Source organism: Saimiri boliviensis, chromosome 1 (assembly GCF_048565385.1).
Source record: "Saimiri boliviensis isolate mSaiBol1 chromosome 1, mSaiBol1.pri, whole genome shotgun sequence".
In the NCBI taxonomy this organism is placed as follows: domain Eukaryota; kingdom Metazoa; phylum Chordata; class Mammalia; order Primates; family Cebidae; genus Saimiri; species Saimiri boliviensis.
Window position 1 is genome coordinate 259,299,445 of NC_133449.1, and position 18,875 is coordinate 259,318,319.

The following is an 18,875-nucleotide window of genomic DNA, read 5'->3' on the forward strand; positions in this document are numbered from 1 at the left end:
AAGATTCATGGTGCTTTTCTGACTCTGCACCAAGAACCAACGCTCAGAGGCGCCGGCAAAACCGCCTCGCCGGTCACAAGAGTCGCGCTGGCGACCCGTGGGGCTCCTCCGCTGGGAATCTCCTAGTGCGTGCGCAACAAGAATTCATGTGAAGGTGTGGCGTCCTCTCCTTCTTTGCGCTTTCACTGGGAGCTACAATTCCGAGCTGCTAGTGATCAGCCATCTTGGATCTCTCTCCAATTTTTAAAATATTTAAAAATTAGGATAAACACCAAAATTTAAATGAAGTTCAGGTGTGTTTTTAGTCACAAATGCTCAAAAATCGTTTTTAATAATTAGAGTCCTGGCCAGGCACGGTGGCTTATGCCTTTAATCCCAGAACTTTGGGAGGCCGAGGCGGGCAGATCATGAGGTCAAGAGATCGAGACCATCCTAGCCAACATGATGAAAACCCATCTCTACTAAAAAAAAATCCAAAAATAAAATTAGCTGGGCATGGTGGCTCACGCCTGTAGTTCCAGCTACTCGTGAGGTACATCTGAAGTCACACAAACAAGAATTAGAGCTGAGACTTAAATGTAGGTCTTTTGGTTCTAAGTTCAGTGATTCTGGTGGAACGGAGTATCCTCTGGGAGGGGACGCTAAAATGACTTCCTTGTGGGAATGAATGTACCAGGAGAAACAAGGAAAACAGAAACCCCTCTGGAGAGAAAGAGGGAGAACTCTATGAACATCAAGTCCCTCTCATTTTTCCCTGCCCATTCATTTTCCTGGATTATCCTACTACTCCTTAATTTTATTTGAGCTGAGACCTTTTCACACTTCTGCCTTTCCAGACCATCCGAGGCTAAGTTCCCTTCCGTAACACTCAAGTTTTAACATTATTATAGTGTTAATCACTCTGTATTTTAGTCTGTTTGGACTGCTATATCAAAATGCTTTAAACTGAGTCATCTATAAACAACAGAAATTTATTTTTCACAGTTATGGAGGCTGGAAAGTCCAAGATTAAGGTAGCAGCAGATATGTTGTAGCTGAGGGTCTATGTCCTCAAACACAGCTATAACCTCACACAGGGAAAAAGCAAGGGATCTCTCTGGGTCTCTTTTTATAAGGGTACTAATGCCATTCCTAAGGACTCTGCCCTCATGACCCGATCACCTCCCAATACCCAATGCCTCCTAATACCATCACGTTGGAGGGTTATGATTTTAATATATTAATTTGGGGGTGCATAAACCTTTGGTACATTGCATTCTGTACTATTTCCTATTTGTATAATTCCTGCACTGAAGTGCAAGCTGCTTGAGGATGAATATTTTGTCTTGTTCATTGGCACATCATCAACACCTAAGAGAGCATCTGGCTTTATTAAGCAGTCAACAAATACTTGTTAAAAGGAAGGAAAGCAATGTGAATATCCTGTAGGAGTTGAAATAGAGTAGCTGGGATTACATACATGCACCATCACGCCCAGATAATTTTTGTATTTTTAGTAGAGATGGGGTTTCACCATGTTGGTCAGTATGGTCTCGATCTCCTGACCTCATGACACATCTACCCCGGCCTCCCAAAGTGCTGGGTTACAGGTGTGAGCCATAACGCCTATTTTATTAGTCTTTAAAAAAAAAGTTAATATAAAATTACAGCAAAAGAAAGGAACGTGAACTTTAGTAACACAGCTGGAACAATCCATAGCGGCTGCAGCAGCAGCGGCAAGAGAAGAGGTTTAATTTAGTTGATTTTCTGTGGTTGTTGGTTGTTCGCTAATCTCATGGTGGTGGAAGCTGCGCAGTTTTTCAAAGGGATCTAGAAGCTGCTAGAGGGTTGGTTCGCCCGCAGGAGCCCAGACACAAACCAAGGATCTGGGGATCTTTGAACTATCCCAAGATCTGAGTGGGATACACTTTTGAAGAATGTGCAATGTTCAATCATAAGTGTGACAAAAACTGACAAGCAAGAAGCTTGGCCAGGTGCAGTGGCTCACACCTGTAATCCCAGCACTTTGGGAGGCTGAGGCGGGTGGATCAAAAGGTCAAGAGATCGAGACCATCCCAGTCAACTTGGTGAAACCCCGTCTCTACTAAAAATACAAAAAATTAGCTGGGCATGGTGGCTCATGCCTGTAATCCCAGCTACTCAGGAGGCTGAGGCAGGAGAATTGCCTGAACCCAGGAGGCGGAAGTTGCGGTGAGCCGAGATCACACCATTGCACTCCAGCCTGGGTAATAAGAGCTAAACTCTGTCTCAAAAAAAAAAAAAAAAAAAAAAAAGCTTATGTACTCAGTGAGAGTACCATGTCTGTCCCCAAGAAAAGTTTCATTTTTAAGACATGTGGTAGCACCCTCTTACTGGAAGCACTGGTTCCCCAGTTGAAGCTTGCTAGGGATTACAGTGAGTTTGACTCAATTTAAAGCTTCTTTTATTGTTGTAAGAATTTCATGAAGCCTTCTACCCTGCAAGGGTACCCACACCAGAATTTCCAGGAAGAAAAAGAGTTTCTTAATCCAATTTTCCCAAATGGAGCAGCATATTGTGTAGGATGTCTGAATTCTGACTGTTGGTACTTAATGTACTCTGGATTTCCCAGAGTCAGCCAAATCAAACCCTGGAAATTCTGATGAGTGAGATTGACCCAGCAGTTATGGACCAGTTTTACATGAAAGATGACGTTACCACAAAGGTTGTCACTCATGAGAGTGGAATTCATTACCTGATACCAGGTTCTGTCATTGATGCCACAATGTTCAATCCGTATGGATATTTGATGAATGGAATGAAATCATATGGAACTTATTGCACTATTCACATCACTCCAGAACTAGAGTTTTCTTATGTTAGCTTTGAAAAAACTTAAGTCAACTCCTATGATGACCTGATCAGGAAAGTTGTGGAAGTCTTCAAGCCAGGAAAATTTGTGACCACTTTGTTTGTTAATCAAAGTTCTAAATGTCACACAGTGTTTTCTTCACCCCAGAAGACTAAAGGTTTTAAGCATCTTGATTGCCAGAGTGCTATGTTCAATGATTACAATTTTGCTTTTACCAGTTTTACTAAGAAGCAGCAACAACAGCAGAGTTGATTAAGAAAAATGAAGAGGCCGGGTGTGCTGGCTCATGCCTGTAATCCCAGCACTTTGAGAGGCAGAGGCAGGCAGATCAGCTGAGGTCAGGAGTTCAAGACCAGCCTGGCCAACATGGCAAAACCCCATCTCTACTAAAAATACAAAACAATTAGCCAGACATGGTGGCAAGCACCTATAATCCCAGCTGCTCAGGAGGCTGTGGCAAGACAATTGCATGAAGCTGGGAGTCAGAGGTTGCAGTGAGCCAAGACTGTGCTACTGCACTCCAGCCTGGCCAACGGAATGGGACCCTTTCTCAAAAAAAAAAAAAAAAAAAGAAAGAAAGAAGAAAAAATGCAAAAAGAGAACACACATAGAAGGTGGTGGATGCTTTCTAGATATCAATGCCACGGGCAGTGCTTTCCATAACCACCACTGTGTAGTTGCCCAAAGCCTTAGATTTTATGATAGTTTAATCATTTTTAAATATATGCATTATTATATCATGGAATTAGATATCTTACATGAATGCTGTCTTCTGTTTTTAGGTATTCTCTGCCACTCTTGCTGTGAAATTGAAGTGCATGTAGAAAAAACCTCTTACCATATGAAACTTTATAACACTTGTGAAAGCAACTCAGCTTGGCTTATGCACAGTATAATATTTCTCCAGGTATCATCCAAAATTCCCCAAGGACAAGGCTTTCATTCTCATTAGGTGTTGGCCTCAGCCTAACCATCTGGGACTGTTCTATTAAATGGCTGCCAGAATTTTACATCCACTTACCTCCACTTTCTAGAACACATTCTTTACTAATGTTATTCAAACCAATTTCTACTTCATACAGATGTTTTTAGAAACAGCAATTAAAGTTTTTCTTCCATTTAAAAAAAAAAATGAGTCTCTCTCTCTTTAAGCCATTTCATTTGAATTTGATCCAATTGCTTTTGGCACCCTAGCAACAAGTTCTTTGAGATGCTTGCCATTGTCCCCATGTTTAAAAAGGATCTCCAGTAACAGAAGTTTTTCTAAATCTACCAAGAACCTAGTTATTTTTCTTTCAAATGCCTACCTCCCTTTTCTCTCCAGAAAGGTCAGTAGAGCAATCACCACCAGTTCCTGCAAAGAAGGCATAAGTACAGTTAGCATGGCATAACAAAAGTGAATTATGAGATACAAGTGGACAATGGAATGATAACTGCATCCACTAGCAAATGGAATGCAACAAAAGAGATGTTTTAATAAGAAAGTATTGAAGAAGAGATGAAAATAAGATGACAGGATTCCTATAGTCTGAATTCCACAAAAAGTGACGAAAGCACTTTGGTTTGGGGAAAAAGTGGGATAACAAAGACAACAAGAAAAAATGATAACAGACACCAAGATCCCCCAAGGGTGAGACTCTAACTGGCAATCCTAGAGGGGATACCTAGATCCCTCTAGGGTGGGACTCTAATCCACAACCTTGGAGGGCCAAAAACAGAAATGCTGAAAAACCTGGAGCATCCCGGCATCAGCCAATGAGGGTCTCCCACACTAAATGCCACACATCTCAGAACATCCCAGAGGCAGACAACAATGAACCCCAAAGGCCCAAGGCCAAAGTCCTCGAAAGTGGGATTCTCACCCACCATCCTATGGGGACAATTCCAACACAACTGGGGACACAGAACAACATGACTGAAACATCCCAAAGCCGGCACAATGGGGGAATCACTCATAATAATAAAAGAAAAAATGCAAAACAAACAAGGAAAGTGTTCTACCTCATATAGAATAAACAATTGCCTAAATAGCAGGAAGAACAAAGGAGACACTCACCTATGCGTGGAGGGCAAATGGAGCCAACTGATGTGGTGTGGGGTCCAGATGAAGGTCTCACACAGGTTCTTTCAGCTTGTTAATCCCTTCATGGGCTCCAGGAAAGATGATACAGGTGAATCCCAAAACTGGGGCTCGGCCCAGGAGGGTTCTTGGCTTTATGCAGGAAGGAAATCAAGGTGAGCTGACAGAATAAAGTGAAAGCAAAGCAAGTTTATTAAGAGCAACAGAGTATAGGAAAATGGCTGCTTCATAGGTAGAGCTATGGGCTATCCCATAGGCAGAGTAGCACTCATGGACTGCTGACTAACTATATTTACAGCTACTCCTTAATTATATGCTAAATAAGGGGCAGGTTATTCATAAATTTTCTAGAAAAGGGTAAGGAGTTCTCAAAATCAAGGGTTCCTCCTGTTTTAAACCATATGAGGTAAATTCTGGACATTGCCATGGCATTTGTAAACTGTTACGGCACCAGTGGGTATCTTTCAGCATGCTAATGTATTATAACTAGTATATAACAAAGAGTAAGGGCGACTGGTGATCACTGTCATTGCCATCTTGGTTTTAGCTGATTTGGCTGATTTCTTTAATAACTCCTGTTTTGATCATAAGATTGTGACCAGTGTTTAGAAAACAAGTCCTGCCGAGCTACCTCAATATGAGATAATCAAGTGAGATAATCCATGTAACATGATTATTTGGAACACAGTAAGTGCTAAATATTAGCTATTATTATTGTTCTTATTTTCCTCCCAATATGCAAATTTAGATGGATAATAAAATTATAATCAGAAGATTGCTGAGCACTAGATTCCCAGAAGTGGTTGTCTATTCATTGGTTTAATGACCTTGGGCAGGATATACCCACTGCAGCATCTAGAGTGCTCAATCTCAGGAGAGGTTGCACTTTCATGAACTCTTCAGAATCCTACTATTATTTCACATCTCTGCAACTGTAGGGTCCCAGAAAAACAAGACTCCAACAGGAAGGCCTCAAAAGCAGCTCCCTCTCACCTTCTATCCTCCTGCTCCTGGCCCCTCATTCTCCCAAGGCTAGCCTTAGAAACTAGAATTTTCTTCCTCAAGGCAGGTCATAGAAACCAGAACCTCATTTCCCCAACACCAGCCATAAAACCTAAAAGTATTATTCTAACTCTCCCCCAATGTTTTTGTGTAAAAATCAGTCATAAAACAATTTATTTGACCTACCTTGTCTGATCGTAGGTCTAAAAACCCTCATTCCAGAGAGCATCCTGCCCCATACCCATGGAAAAAAATCCATGTTCAGAGATGCCAAGAAGAATCCAGACAGACAAGCCTTGCTGGGTTTTCCCACTCAGTCTTTAGCATTAGATCACACCTTTTTTGTCCTATCATATTCCTACATAATCGCCCATACTTTGTTGAACCTAATGATAAAAATGGATAGTTTCCTCTACATATTTAGATCCACATTCTAAAGGTGCCCGTGTCATGTACAACTCTAACAAAATAAATTTGTATGCATTTTCTCTTATTAATCTGTCTTCTGTCAGTGATTTTAAGCAAAACTTCAGAAGGCAAAAGGCAAGCTTTCCCATGGCCCCTAACCAACATTTGGCACTCTTAAGCGCTTCTTCTTTAACCTTCTATTCTCGGCTGGCTTCTCTCATTTTAGGGCTATGCAAACAAAGAAAACAGATTTCTCTTCTTCAACCCAGCCATTAAATTTGATAATTTTCTCTTCTCTTCCGTCTCACTTTTCCTAAGCAATCTCATTTCTTCCTGTGGCTTCAGCTATCAAATCTCTAACTCAAGCAACAATGTTCTGAGTGCCAACACCATACATTTAACTCTCCTCTGAAGAACTCCACTTGGATGCTCCAGGTGACAAATAAAATATCCAAAATGGAAAAAATAAAATCCCCTCATTTGCTGAATCTGCTCCTTTCTGGTATTCCTAATCTTAAAGGCTGAGGCACTAAAGCCAGAATCCTGGAAGTCATCCTGATCTCTGGCCTCTCTCTAATGCCTCACACACAATCTTTCAACTTCTTCCTAAACGTCTCTTCAGTGTGACTTTTCTCTCCAACCCCACTACCGCTAGCTTAGTAGCTACCAATTTTCACCAGAATTTCTACAATAACCACTGAACTTGTCTTCCTGCTTCATGTCTCGTATGCCTCAAACCTACTGATCTCACATCCCTGCATATCCTCAGCACCTGGAAGAGTGTCTGGCACAAAGTAGACACAAAGTCAATATTTGCTAAATGAACAAGTTAATGAATTCCAGTTGTAGAGGCCAAGGGAAAACTTCCCCTTTGCCCTCTGAAGGTTTGATGAAAAGGCAACTGACAAAGGCAGATTAAATGAAGAAATGATATGAGGAATGATCACTCTGTGGTTCTCCTTTGTGTATATGTTAATAAATTTATGTGCCATTTCTCCTATTAAGCTACCTTTTATCAGTTGATTTTTCAGTGAACCTTCAGAGGGCAAAGGGGAAGTTTTTGCCTGGCTCCTACGGTTTTGGTATACCAAACCTGCTCTGCTCTTCTAGAAGCCTCAGTGAAGGGAACCCAGGACCTGACTAGCTGTCGAAAGAATAAGAATTTCTTACCAGTCAAGCTTCTGGTCTCTCTTTCTATGGAATCTGGTCAAGCTGACAATTAAAATCCCTATTTGCCTCTTTTTGCTCTGCAAAATCTTGATTAACAGAAAAAAAGGATTTGTGTGAGTAGTCTTGGGTATAGTGACTCTGGTGTACTTTTTGGTTTAAGTATTCACATTATGTGATCCTTTTTGTCCCAGAAATCAACTTTTTCTTTGTCTTTCTGTGTTATGTCATAAAGAAGGGAACCATGCATGAGGTAGAGCACAGACCTAAAGCTTTTATACGCCCATTGTTCCAGCCAGCCTTGCACACTGGTGAGTATTGGGGTTCTGATCAGAACAACATATAAACTTTGTTGTGGGCCCCCAAAATAAAAACCATATGAGATTCCCCTTTCATCTTGTTTTATATCCTTGAAAGTGTGGCTGGTGATGAAGTGGGAGCACTCTCTCTTGGTCTCCACCACCTAAGAGGCATAATTTTCAGGTCATATAAGGTGACCCACCTGAAAATGGCTGGGACATGAGACATGTAAGATTTTAAGCAGCACACATTTTGTTGTGAACATGTCAAGCTTTCAGGGAAGTGTGTCTTAAAAAGTCCCATCACTGTGGGCTTTTGTCATCTCAATTCTTGTTGTCTAGTTCTAAACAATTGCCTTCTTCATGTTTGTAGACAGAACAGATTAAAGACATATTACAGTGTCATGGCTAGCCTTGGAAATTCTCTTGACAAAATTAAAAAGCAAAAAAATCTGACATAAAACAAAGTGAAAATCATATATATATGCTCAAACTGTCTGTAGGATTCACAATGAAGCTGCTCCATCTTTCAGTCCAGTAGTTAAAATTCTGTGCTTTCACTACTGTAGTTTGGGTTTGATTACCAGTCAGGGAACCAGTACCTTTTTGTTTTAGTTTGATATTTGTGTGACTTTTTGCTTTTTGGGGTACCCATTTGTTGTTGATCCTTTTTCCTTTCATGGGCAGCTTCTGATTTTCTGTCCCCTTCCATCTGTGGGGGCATATGAGGCTTTTAGGCCTTTGTGTGCACACAGTCAGCTAAGACGTTGAGATACTAGAGAATATGGCTGGACAGATGTGTTTTGAATCCCATTTGCAGCTACTGAAACTTTATTTTCTTTGAGCTGTCTTTGAGTGCACCTGTATCTTGTGAGGACTGCCTTGCACCTCTTTGAAGATACCTCATGTGTCCTTGATTAAGTTGTTGAGTCACTTGCAAAGTTACCTTTGGCAAAAAAACTTAAAAGTCAGGAATATCAGTTATTTGTCCCAGCTAAAATCTGATAATAAAAGATCTGAAAATATATTTTTAAAAAGCTCTATGATCAGAAGTCAGCTTAATTAAAAGCTAATATTTGACATATATATGTTGAATATATATAGTTATATGTATAAATATATAATACATATATATTATATTTATATGTTATATTAAATATATAGTTATATATTTAATATAGTCATATATTTATACAGTTGTATATAACTATATATAAATAAATATATAATTATATATTATATATTAATATATAGTTTAATATATACTTATACATTTATATATAGCTATATAAATATAACTATATTCATATAAAATATATTTAATTTATATAACTATAAACATATAGTTACATATTTATATATTATGTTTGTATATATTTTATGTATAACATATAAATATTATAAAATATATAACAGATAAATATTTTTATATTATATTAATGTATAAATTTATTATAATAACATAATTTAAAGACCTTTCTGCCTTTTTTCTTTTAGATCCTGTTTCTGAGAATTTTTCTAGTTGACTGAAACTCCTTTTAATTATTTATTTTGTCTTTTTCTTTGCTTCATTTCTTGTGGTATGATTTTTGTTGAGAAAAGTGTGAAACTGCATTGGCTTTTTGTTCCTCCTTTCTCTTTGCAGTCTTGAATATCACGTAAAAGTTTCTTGTGGTGACTTCTAAACACCCTGTAAGAAACATAGAAAAAAGTGCCACTCTCCCACTTTGGGGGGATGGTCTTCTGTCTTCCTGTGAAGTCTGAAGAGTCATGGTCAAGTTCCTATCAGGTCTAAAGCTCTGCTCTCCTTTGCATTGTATCACCTAGTCTCCTTGGCTTTGGGGGTTCAAGGAATTACTTTGAACTATTAGAGAATTTGACCTTGTGTGTGCAATGGCTGGTGGGTCACTGGTGAGGACTGCCGTTTTGGAGGTAGCTGACAGTGGTTGAAATTAGCAGTTATAACTGGAGAGGGGCTACTTGTTTCTTTGCTCTGTTCCATGAAAACGGCATAATTGAACACATGGAGACTGTGGGAATACTCACCACCAAGGAATAAAACCCCCATGGTGGATGGGCTGATCACAGAATGGGCTGATTGGTATGGGTCGTCCCTCCCACCCCACCCACAGCTTCAGAATGACATCTTTGTAGTGAGTTATACTCTGGAAACACTGTGCAGCCCAGTCCTTTGGTGTTTCCCTCTTTTTGGGGAGACCCAGGGTTCAGTGTAAAAGTAGAATCCTTGATTTTTAATAATCTGGATGCTCTATCGTCCAGCTGTGCCTATTTTTAACATATATAAATATTAGGCCCTAAAAACCACAAATGCTTTGTTTGCCCTGTTCTTTAATGAGCTATTCCCTGAGCTCAGTGGTCTAAGTAGAAAACAGAGACTAAATTAGAAGCCACCTATATAGCTAGATTGGTTTCCAAAATATGATTTTCTGACATTTAAGTTTTTTTGAGGTTTTTTGTTTTCTTTGAGACACGATATTTGGCCATTCTTGAGTTGCTATAAAGAAATAACTGAGGTAGATGCACTTTACTACAATGCAGAAAGAAAACTATGCCAGTCCTGGTGGCTCACACCTGTAATCCCAGACTTTGGGAGGCCAAGGTGGGAGGGTTACCTGAAGCCAAGAGTTTGAGACCAGCCTGAGCAACATACCAAGACCCTATCTCTCAAAAAAAAAAAAAAAAAAAAAAAAAAAAAAGAGAGAGAGAGAGAGAGTCAAGATCCAAGATGGCTGAGTAGGAACAGCTCTGGAGTGCAGTTCCCAGTGAGAACAATGCACAGGGTGAGTGATCACTGCATTTCCAAATGAATTTCTACTGCCCACAGAGCAGGAGATTACCAGGCTGAAAAGCACCACGAGTTTCCAGCATGGCTGTTTTGTCCGGCTCTGTGGGTCTCTGCACAAAAATTCACACAAATCCGGGTGGCCATTTCAACAGGCACCTGGAATGCATGAGAGACAGAGCTGCCCATTCAATTGGAAAAAAAGGGGGCTGAAACAGGGAGCCAGTTCTGGCTCAGCAGGTCCCACCCTCCAGGAAGACCAGCAATCTCAAACACTCTGGATTAAGAGTTTCACAGCGAGTGCAGCTGGACCCAGGATGCCCCATCTTTGCTGGGGGAAGGGCATCAGCCATTACCAAGGCAGTCTGCCATTACTGAGGCAGTCTGCCATTAACAGGGCAATCCACCTTTACTGAGGAATTCTGCCATTACCTAGGCAGTCTACCGTTACTGAGGCAGACCACTATTACCGAGGCAGTTCTAACTGTACCTCAGTAAACAAAACCACAAGGAAGTTCACACAGCAGCTGGGCAGAGGTCACAGCAGCCCAGTAAAGCCTCTGTTGGTCACAGTTTTGTGACTAGACTACCTCCTTGCTGGGCAGGGCATCTCTGAAAAAAGGCAGCACATCAGGAACGTATAAATAAAGCGCTACCTTCCCAGGACAGAGCACCTGGGAAAAAAACATTTACGAGTTCTGCTGCAGCAGACCTAAACGTACCTGCCCAGAAACTCTGAATGAAATAACAGAGCTCCCAGCTCAGCACTTGAGCTCCTATAAGGGACAGACTGTCTCCTCAGGCAGCTCCCTGACTCCTGTATATCCAAAGAGATACATCATAAAGGAGAGCTCAGGTTGACATCTGGCAGGTACCCTTCTGGGATAAAGATAACAGAAGAAACCAGTAACAACCCTTAGTGTTCTGCAGCCACTGCAAGTGATCCCCAGGCAAGAAAAAAAAAAAGAGAAAAGAAAGAAAGAAAAAACTTCAACATCAACAAAAAGGACGTCGACTCAGAGACCCCATCTGAAAGTCACGAACTACAAAGACCACAGGTAAATATATCCACAAAGATGGGAAGAAACAAGTGCAAAAATGATGAAAACACCAAAAACCAGAATATCTCTCCTCCTTCAAGGGACCAGAACTCCTCACCATCAAGGGAACAAAGCTGGATGAAGAATGAGCCTCCAAGAAATATGGGATTTTGTGAAAAAAAAAAACCCTAATCTACGTTTGATAGGTGTACCTGAATGTGATGGAGAGAATGAATCCAAGCTGGAAAACATTCTTCAGGATATTATCCAGGAGAACTTCCCCAACCTAGCAAAGCAGGCCAACATTCAAGTCCAAGAAATACAGACAACACCACAAAGTTATTCCTCCAGAAGAGTTACCCCAAGGCACATAATCGTCAGATTCACCAGGGTTGAAATGAAGGAAAACGTGCTAAGGACAGCCAGAGAGAAAGGTCGAAGGGAAGCCCATCAGACTCACAGCAGATCTGTCAGCAGAAACCCTACAAGCCAGAAGACAGTAGGGGGCCAATATTCAACATCCTTAAAGAGAAGAACTTTCAACCTAGAATTTCATATCCAGCCAAACTAAGCTTCATAAGCAAAGGAGAAATAAAATCCTTTATGAACAAGCAATTGCTGAGAGATTTCGTGACCACCAGGCCTGCCTTACAAGAGCTCCTGAAAGAAGCACTAAACATATAAAGGAACAACCAGTACCACCCACTCCAAAAACATACGAAATGGTAAAGACCATTGACACAATGAAGAAACTGTGTCAACTAATGGGCAAAACAACCAGCTATCATCAAAATGGCAGGATCAAATTCACACATAACAATATTAACCTTAAGTGTAAATGGGCTAAATGCCCCAGTCAAAAGACACAAACTGGCAAATTGGATAAAAAGTCAAAACACATCAGTGTGCTGTATTCAGAAAACCCATCTCACATACAAGGACACACATAGGCTCAAAATAAAGGGATGGAGGAAGATTTACCAAGCAAATGGAGAGCAAAAACATGCAGGAGTTGCAATCCTAGTCTCTCATAAAATGGACTTTAAACCAACAAAGATCAAAAGAGACAAAGAAGGATATTACGTAATGGTAAGAGGATGAATACAACAAGAAGAACTAATCATCCTAAATATATACACACCCAACACAGGAGCACCTAGATACATAAAGCAAGTCCTTAATGCCCTACAAAGAGACTTAGACTCCCACACAATAATAGTGGGAGACTTTAGCACTACACTGTCAATATTAGAGAAATCAATGACACAGAAAATTAACAAGGATATCCAAGACTTGAACTCAGACCTGGACCAAGCAAACCTAATAGACATCTACAGAGCTCTCCACCCCAAATCCACAGAATATACATTCCTCTCAGCACCACATCGCACCTACTCTTAAATTGACCACATAATTGGAAGTAAATCACGCCTCAGCAAATGCAAAAGAATGGAAATCATAACAAACAGTCTCTCAGACCACAGTGCAATCAAATTAGAACTCAGGATTAAGAAACTAACTCAGGGGCCGGGCGCGATGGCTCAAGCCTGTAATCCCAGCACTTTGGGAGGCCAAGGTGGGCAGATCACAAGGTCAAGAGATCGAGACCACCCTGGTCAACATGGTGAAACCCCATCTCTACTAAAAATACAAAAAATTAGCTGGGCGTGCTGTGGTGTGCCTGTAATCTCAGCTGCTCAGGAGGTTGAGGCAGGAGAATTGCCTGAACCCAGGAGGTGGAGGTTGCGGTGAGCCGAGATCGCGCCATTGCACTCCAGCCTGGGTAACAAGAGTGAAACTCCATCTCAAAAAAAAAAAAGGAAACCAATTCAGGCAGTAGCTGCTACACCAGAAAGATGGCGGAGCAAGAGCAATGAAAAATCCCTTTGGTTCCAGAAAATCTCCTGAAAAAGAGGAAGGCTTAGCAAGCCCTCAAAGCCACTCAGGCAAAGCAGGCACTTTTGGCAAAGAAGGAGCAGAGGAAGGGAAAAGGGCCCAGGTTTAAGTGATTGGAATCATTCCTACATGATTCCTGGCGGCAGACACATGACAAGGTGCATGTCAGATGACTGGAAGTGAAACCGCACACCTTGGAATTGCCAGATAAACATTCTTTGGCCTTTGTTGTATGCATCGAAAGGATTGATGGTGTGAGTTTACTGGTGCAGAGAACCATTGCAAAACTTCGCCTAAAGAAAATTTTTAGTGGTGTCTTTGTAAAAGTCACTCCCCAGAACCTAAAAATGCTGCGTATAGTGGAACCTTATGTGACCTGGGGATTTCCAAATCTGAAGTCTGTCTGGGAACTCATTTTGAAACGTGTACAAGCCAGGGTCAAGATTAAGACCATTCCTCTGACAGACAACACTGTGATTGAGGAGCATCTAGGGAAGTTTAGTGTCATTTGCTTGGAAGACCTCATTCATGAAATTGCCTTCCGGGGGAAGCATGTCCAGGAGATCTCATGGTTTTTGCGCCCTTTCCACCTCTCAGTGGCCCGTCATGCTACCAAAAATAGAGTGGGCTTCCTCATGGAGATGGGCACACCTGGCTATCAGGGTGAACGCATCAATCAGCTCATCTGCCAGCTAAACTAGAACCAGGTGAGGCATGGCTGAGAACTGCTCTTGGACTGACTGTGGGTGGCCCATGCCTTGCCACTTTAAAAGTTCTTTTTGCATTTACTAGTTATTAAGAGTAACCTTGAGATTGGGAGGAAAGAGGAGGCGGGTACAGGTAATTGGAGACCTGGAAGCAATGAATGTCTGATTAGGACATGGGGCTATGCATAGCCTAATAGTTATAGTTTTAAAAATGTCAAGTAACTAAAAACTGTATTGCTGTAGTCGTTTAGATGGAAATGAGGAAAGAATATTAATAACTGATTGCAAAAAGGACTTCAAGATGTGAATCATCTATTTTGCTGAAGAAATCTTAACTCTTTGAAATTACATTTTATGCCTGTTGTTATTACTCTAGGTGCCAAACTGCAATAAATTTTTATCAATAATAAAAAAAAGAAACTAACTCAGAACTGCACAACTTCATGAAAACTGAACAACTGGCACTTGAATGTTGACTGGCTAAACAATGAAATGAAGGCAGAAATAAAGATGTTCTTCCAAACCAGCTAGAACGAAGACAAATGTACCAGAATCTCGGATACATTTAAAGCAGTGTATAAAGGGAAATTTGATAGCAATAAATGCTAACCAGAGAAGCGAGGAAAGATCTAAAATCGACACCCTAACATCAAAATTGAAAGAGCTAGAGGAGCAAAATCAAAAAACTCAAAACCTAGCAGAAGACAAGAAATAATTATCATATTAATAAGAAAGATCAGAGCAGACATGAAGGAGATAGAGACACAAAAAACCCTTCAAGAAATTGTTTCTTTTGCTGTACATAAGCTCTGAAGCTTAATTAGATACCACTTGTCTATTTTGGCTTCTGTTCCCAATGTTTTTCGGTGTTTTGCTCATGAAGTCCTTGCCTATGCCTATGTCCTGAATGGTTTTGCCTAGGTTTTCTTCTAGGGTTTTTATGATGTTAGGCCTTAGGTTTAAGTCTTTAATACATCTGGAGTTAATTTTAGTGTAAGGTATCAGAAAGGGGCCCAGTTTCTGCTTTCTGCACATGGCTAGCCAGTTTTCCCAACACTATTTATTAAACAGGGAATCCTTTCCCCATTGCTTGTTTTTGTCAGATTTGTCAGAGATCAAATGGTTGTAGATGTGTGGTGTTGCCTCTGCTGCCTCTGTTCTGTTCCGTTGGTCTGTATATTTGTTACTAGGCTGTTTTGATTACTGTAGCCTTGTAGCATAGTTTGAAGTCAGGTAGCATGATGCCTCCAGCTTTGTTCTTTTTGCTTAGAATTGACTTGGCTATGCGGGCTCTCTTTTGGTTCCATATGAGGTTTATGATAGCTTCTTCCAGTTCTGTGAAGAGAGTCATAGGTAGCTTAATAAAGATAGCATTGAATCTATAAACTACTTTGGGCAGTATGGTCATGTTCACAATACTGATTCTTCCTAACCATGATCATGGAATGTTTTCCTATCTGTTTGTGTCCTCTCTTATTTCATTGAGCAGTGATTTGTAGTTCTCCTTGAAGGGGTCCTTTACATCCTTTGTTAGTTACATTCCTAGGTATTTTATTCTCTTTGTAGCAATTGTGAATGGCAGTTTGTTCTTGATTTGGCTCTCTTTAAGTCTGTTATTGTTGTATAGGAATGCTTGTGATTTCCACACATTGATTTTGTGTCCTGAGACTTTGCTAAAGTTGCTTATCAGTTTCAGGAAATTTTGGGCTGAGAAAATGGGATCTTCTAAATATTCGATCATGTCACCTGCAAATAGAGACAACTTGACTTCCTCCTTTCCTAATTGAACATCATTTCTTTCTTCCTCTTAACTGATTGCTCTGGCTAGAACTTCCAATACTATATTGAATAGGAGGGGTGAGAGAGGGCATCCTTGTCTAATGCCAGAATTCAAAGGGAACACTTTCAGTTTTTGCCAATTCAGTATGATATTGGGTGTGGGTTTGTCATAAATAGCTTTTATTATTTTGAGATACGTTCCGTCAATACCTAGTTTATTGTGAGTTTTTAACATAAAGGCTGTTGAATTTTATCCAAGGCTTTCTCTGCCTCTATTGATATAATCATGTGATTTTTTTTCCTTGGTTCTGTTTATGTGGTGGGTTACGTTTATAGGCTTGCATATGTTAAACCAGCCTTTCATCCCCACAATGAAGCCTAGTTGATTGTGATGGATAAGCTTTTTTTTTTTTTTTTTTTTTCCCAACTGAATTAGTCTCTTTTTATTCTCTTGGTAATCTCCTCCAGTTACTACTTCCGTTGTAGATGATGAAATGGGTAAGGCTCCACTTCAGATGTTGGCACTGCTAATGAGCATGGTCTTTCCCTTTATTGCAACTCACAATCAAAACCTTTGATTCTTTTTTTTATATTCCAGTCCCAGAAGTAGTTTCCACTGTAGAAGTTAATTGATGAGTCTTATTCTTTCTAGCAGTAGCTTACAACCAGGCTCTAGCTTCTCCACGAACACTATAGGACGAATTTAGTTTAAATATGTATTAAACTAAAAGGCATTCTCTCAAATGAGTTTAAATGCATTTTATTTTTAGAGAACCTACATGACATGTTTTTCTTAGAAACAATGCCTCCACTCCAAATAAATCACGGTCAAAATACATGAAGAGCTCAAGGTGACATCAGTCCCATTTGTCTTAAGTCCTGGTGTGTGGATGACAAGCAGAAGCCAGTTACGATGGTAGGTGATAGATCCAAAGTAATTGCCAAATTTGTTAACATTTTTCCATTTCTAAACCATCCTTAAAGAAAATCATATATGGGGTCACACCATCTTCACGGTAGTCCAATAGAGCAACCATGCCATCTGGATTCATGTTTTCACCAATAAAGAACTGGTAGTTTTTGAAATTAGCAAGGATGTGCTTGATTTGTTCTGCAGCCCCTGTCATAAAAGGTTTTACTCTTTCTGGTCTCTGTTCTTCAAGTTTGCCTTTGATTGATTTCATGTAATCTTTGATATACTTCTTGTAGGCTTCTTTTGTGAAACTTGTTTCCTGCAGGTGATGGTTCATGACAATATCGACACCAGTGATTACTGTGCTTTCGGTACCTTCGCCCTCGGGGCCTTCGGCGGAGGCATTTCCACCAATGAGTGAGTCATCAATGTTACCTTCTGTCCTACTGACCATCTTCCCCTCCACCTCTAGGCACAGCCCGTCCGCGATCTCCCGGATCTTGTAGATGTCAGAGAACATCTCATCGTGGCTGATGAGATCCCGGTAGATAATCATGATGGCGGCTGACGGTAGAGGACTGCAGCGCTAGCTTAGCAGGAGCCGGAAGCTCGGAGCCAGCGCTGTGCAGCCGGAGCGGCGCTAGGGGGGAGGGGGGAGCGGGCGGAAAAAAAGGGATAAGCTTTTTGATGTGCTGTTGCAATCAGTTTGCCAGTATATAATTGAAGATTTTTGCATCTATGTTAATCATGGATATTGGCCTGAAGTTTTTTGTTGTTGTTGTTGTGTCTCTGCTGAGTTTTGGTATCAGGATGTTGGTCTCATAAAATGATTTGGGAAGGATTCCCTCTTTTTGGATTGTTTGGCATCATTTCAAAAGGAGTGGTACCAGCTCCTCTTTGTATGTCTGGTAGAATTCGGCTGTGAACCCATCTGGACCTGGGCTTTTTTTGGTTGGTAGGCTATTAATTGCTGCATCAACTTCAGTCAGGGTTTTGACTTCTTCCTGGTTAGGATTGGGAGGGTGAAAGTGTCCAGAAATTTATTCATTTCTTCCAGGTTTACTGGTTTGTGTGCATAGAGTTCTTTGTAGTAATCTCTGATGGTAGTTTATCTCTGGAATCAGTGGTGGTATCCCCTTTGTCGTTTTTTATTGCATCTATTTGATTATTCTCTCTTTTCTTTTTTATTAATCTGGCTAGTGGTCTGTCTATTTTGTTGATCTTTTTAAAAAACCAGCTCCTGGATTTATTGATTTCTTGAAGGGTTTTTTTTGTGTCTCTATTTCCTTCATGTCTGCTCTGCTCTTAGTTATTTCTTGTCTTCTGCTAGGTTTTGAGTTTTTTGATCTTGCTCCTCTAGCTCTTTCAATTTTGATGTTAGGGTGTCGATTTTAGATCTTTCCTCGCTTCTCTGGTTAGCATTTATTGCTATCAATTTCCCTTTATACACTGCTTTAAATATATCTGAGATTCTGGTACATTGTGTCTTCGTTCTAGCTGGTTTGGAAGAACATCTTTATTTCTGCCTTCATTTCATTGTTTAGCCAGTCAACATTCAAGTGCCAGTTGTTCAGTTTCCATGAAGTTGTGTGGTTCTGAGTTAGTTTCTTTTTTTTATTATTGATAAACTGATTGCAAAAAGGACTTGAAGATGTGAATCATCTAACCCTTCTGAACGGTCCTGGGACCAGCTGAGCCAGATCACTTGGCTCTGTTTCAGTCCCCTTTTTTATCAGTTTGAATGGGCGACTCTGTCTCCCAGGTGTTCCAGTTGCCAGTTGAAATGGTGCCCAGATTTGTGTGAGTTTTTGTGCGGAGACCCACCACACCAGCTGAAACAGCTGAGCTGGAGACTCGTGGTGCTTTTCCACCCAGGAATCTCCTGGTCTCTGGGCAATAAAAATTCATTTGGAAATGCAGTGACCACTCACCCTCTGCATTTTCGCTGGGA

At 40.5% G+C, this 18,875-nt stretch overlaps 1 protein-coding gene and 2 pseudogenes across 1 annotated transcript; 2 read left to right on the forward strand and 1 right to left on the reverse strand.

Annotated features, from left to right (window-relative positions):
• The first annotated feature begins 2,293 nt into the window (after positions 1-2,293).
• Positions 2,294-3,082, forward strand: LOC101039454 (S-adenosylmethionine decarboxylase proenzyme-like; annotated as a pseudogene).
• A 10,388-nt stretch (positions 3,083-13,470) lies between these two features.
• Positions 13,471-14,226, forward strand: LOC101048191 (large ribosomal subunit protein uL30-like 1 pseudogene; annotated as a pseudogene).
• A 2,519-nt stretch (positions 14,227-16,745) lies between these two features.
• On the reverse strand, positions 16,746-17,514 carry LOC120362757 (translationally-controlled tumor protein). The gene has a single exon (XM_039466436.2). The coding sequence runs from the start codon at positions 17,478-17,480 to the stop codon at positions 16,962-16,964; it is 519 nt and encodes a 172-aa protein (XP_039322370.1). The 5' UTR covers positions 17,481-17,514; the 3' UTR covers positions 16,746-16,961.
• Between the last annotated feature and the right edge of the window lie 1,361 nt (positions 17,515-18,875).

Coding starts and splice junctions, on each gene's coding strand:
- LOC120362757 (XM_039466436.2), bottom strand. CDS start 17,480: ATGATTATCTACCGGGATCTCATCAGCCACGATGAGATGTTCTCTGAC.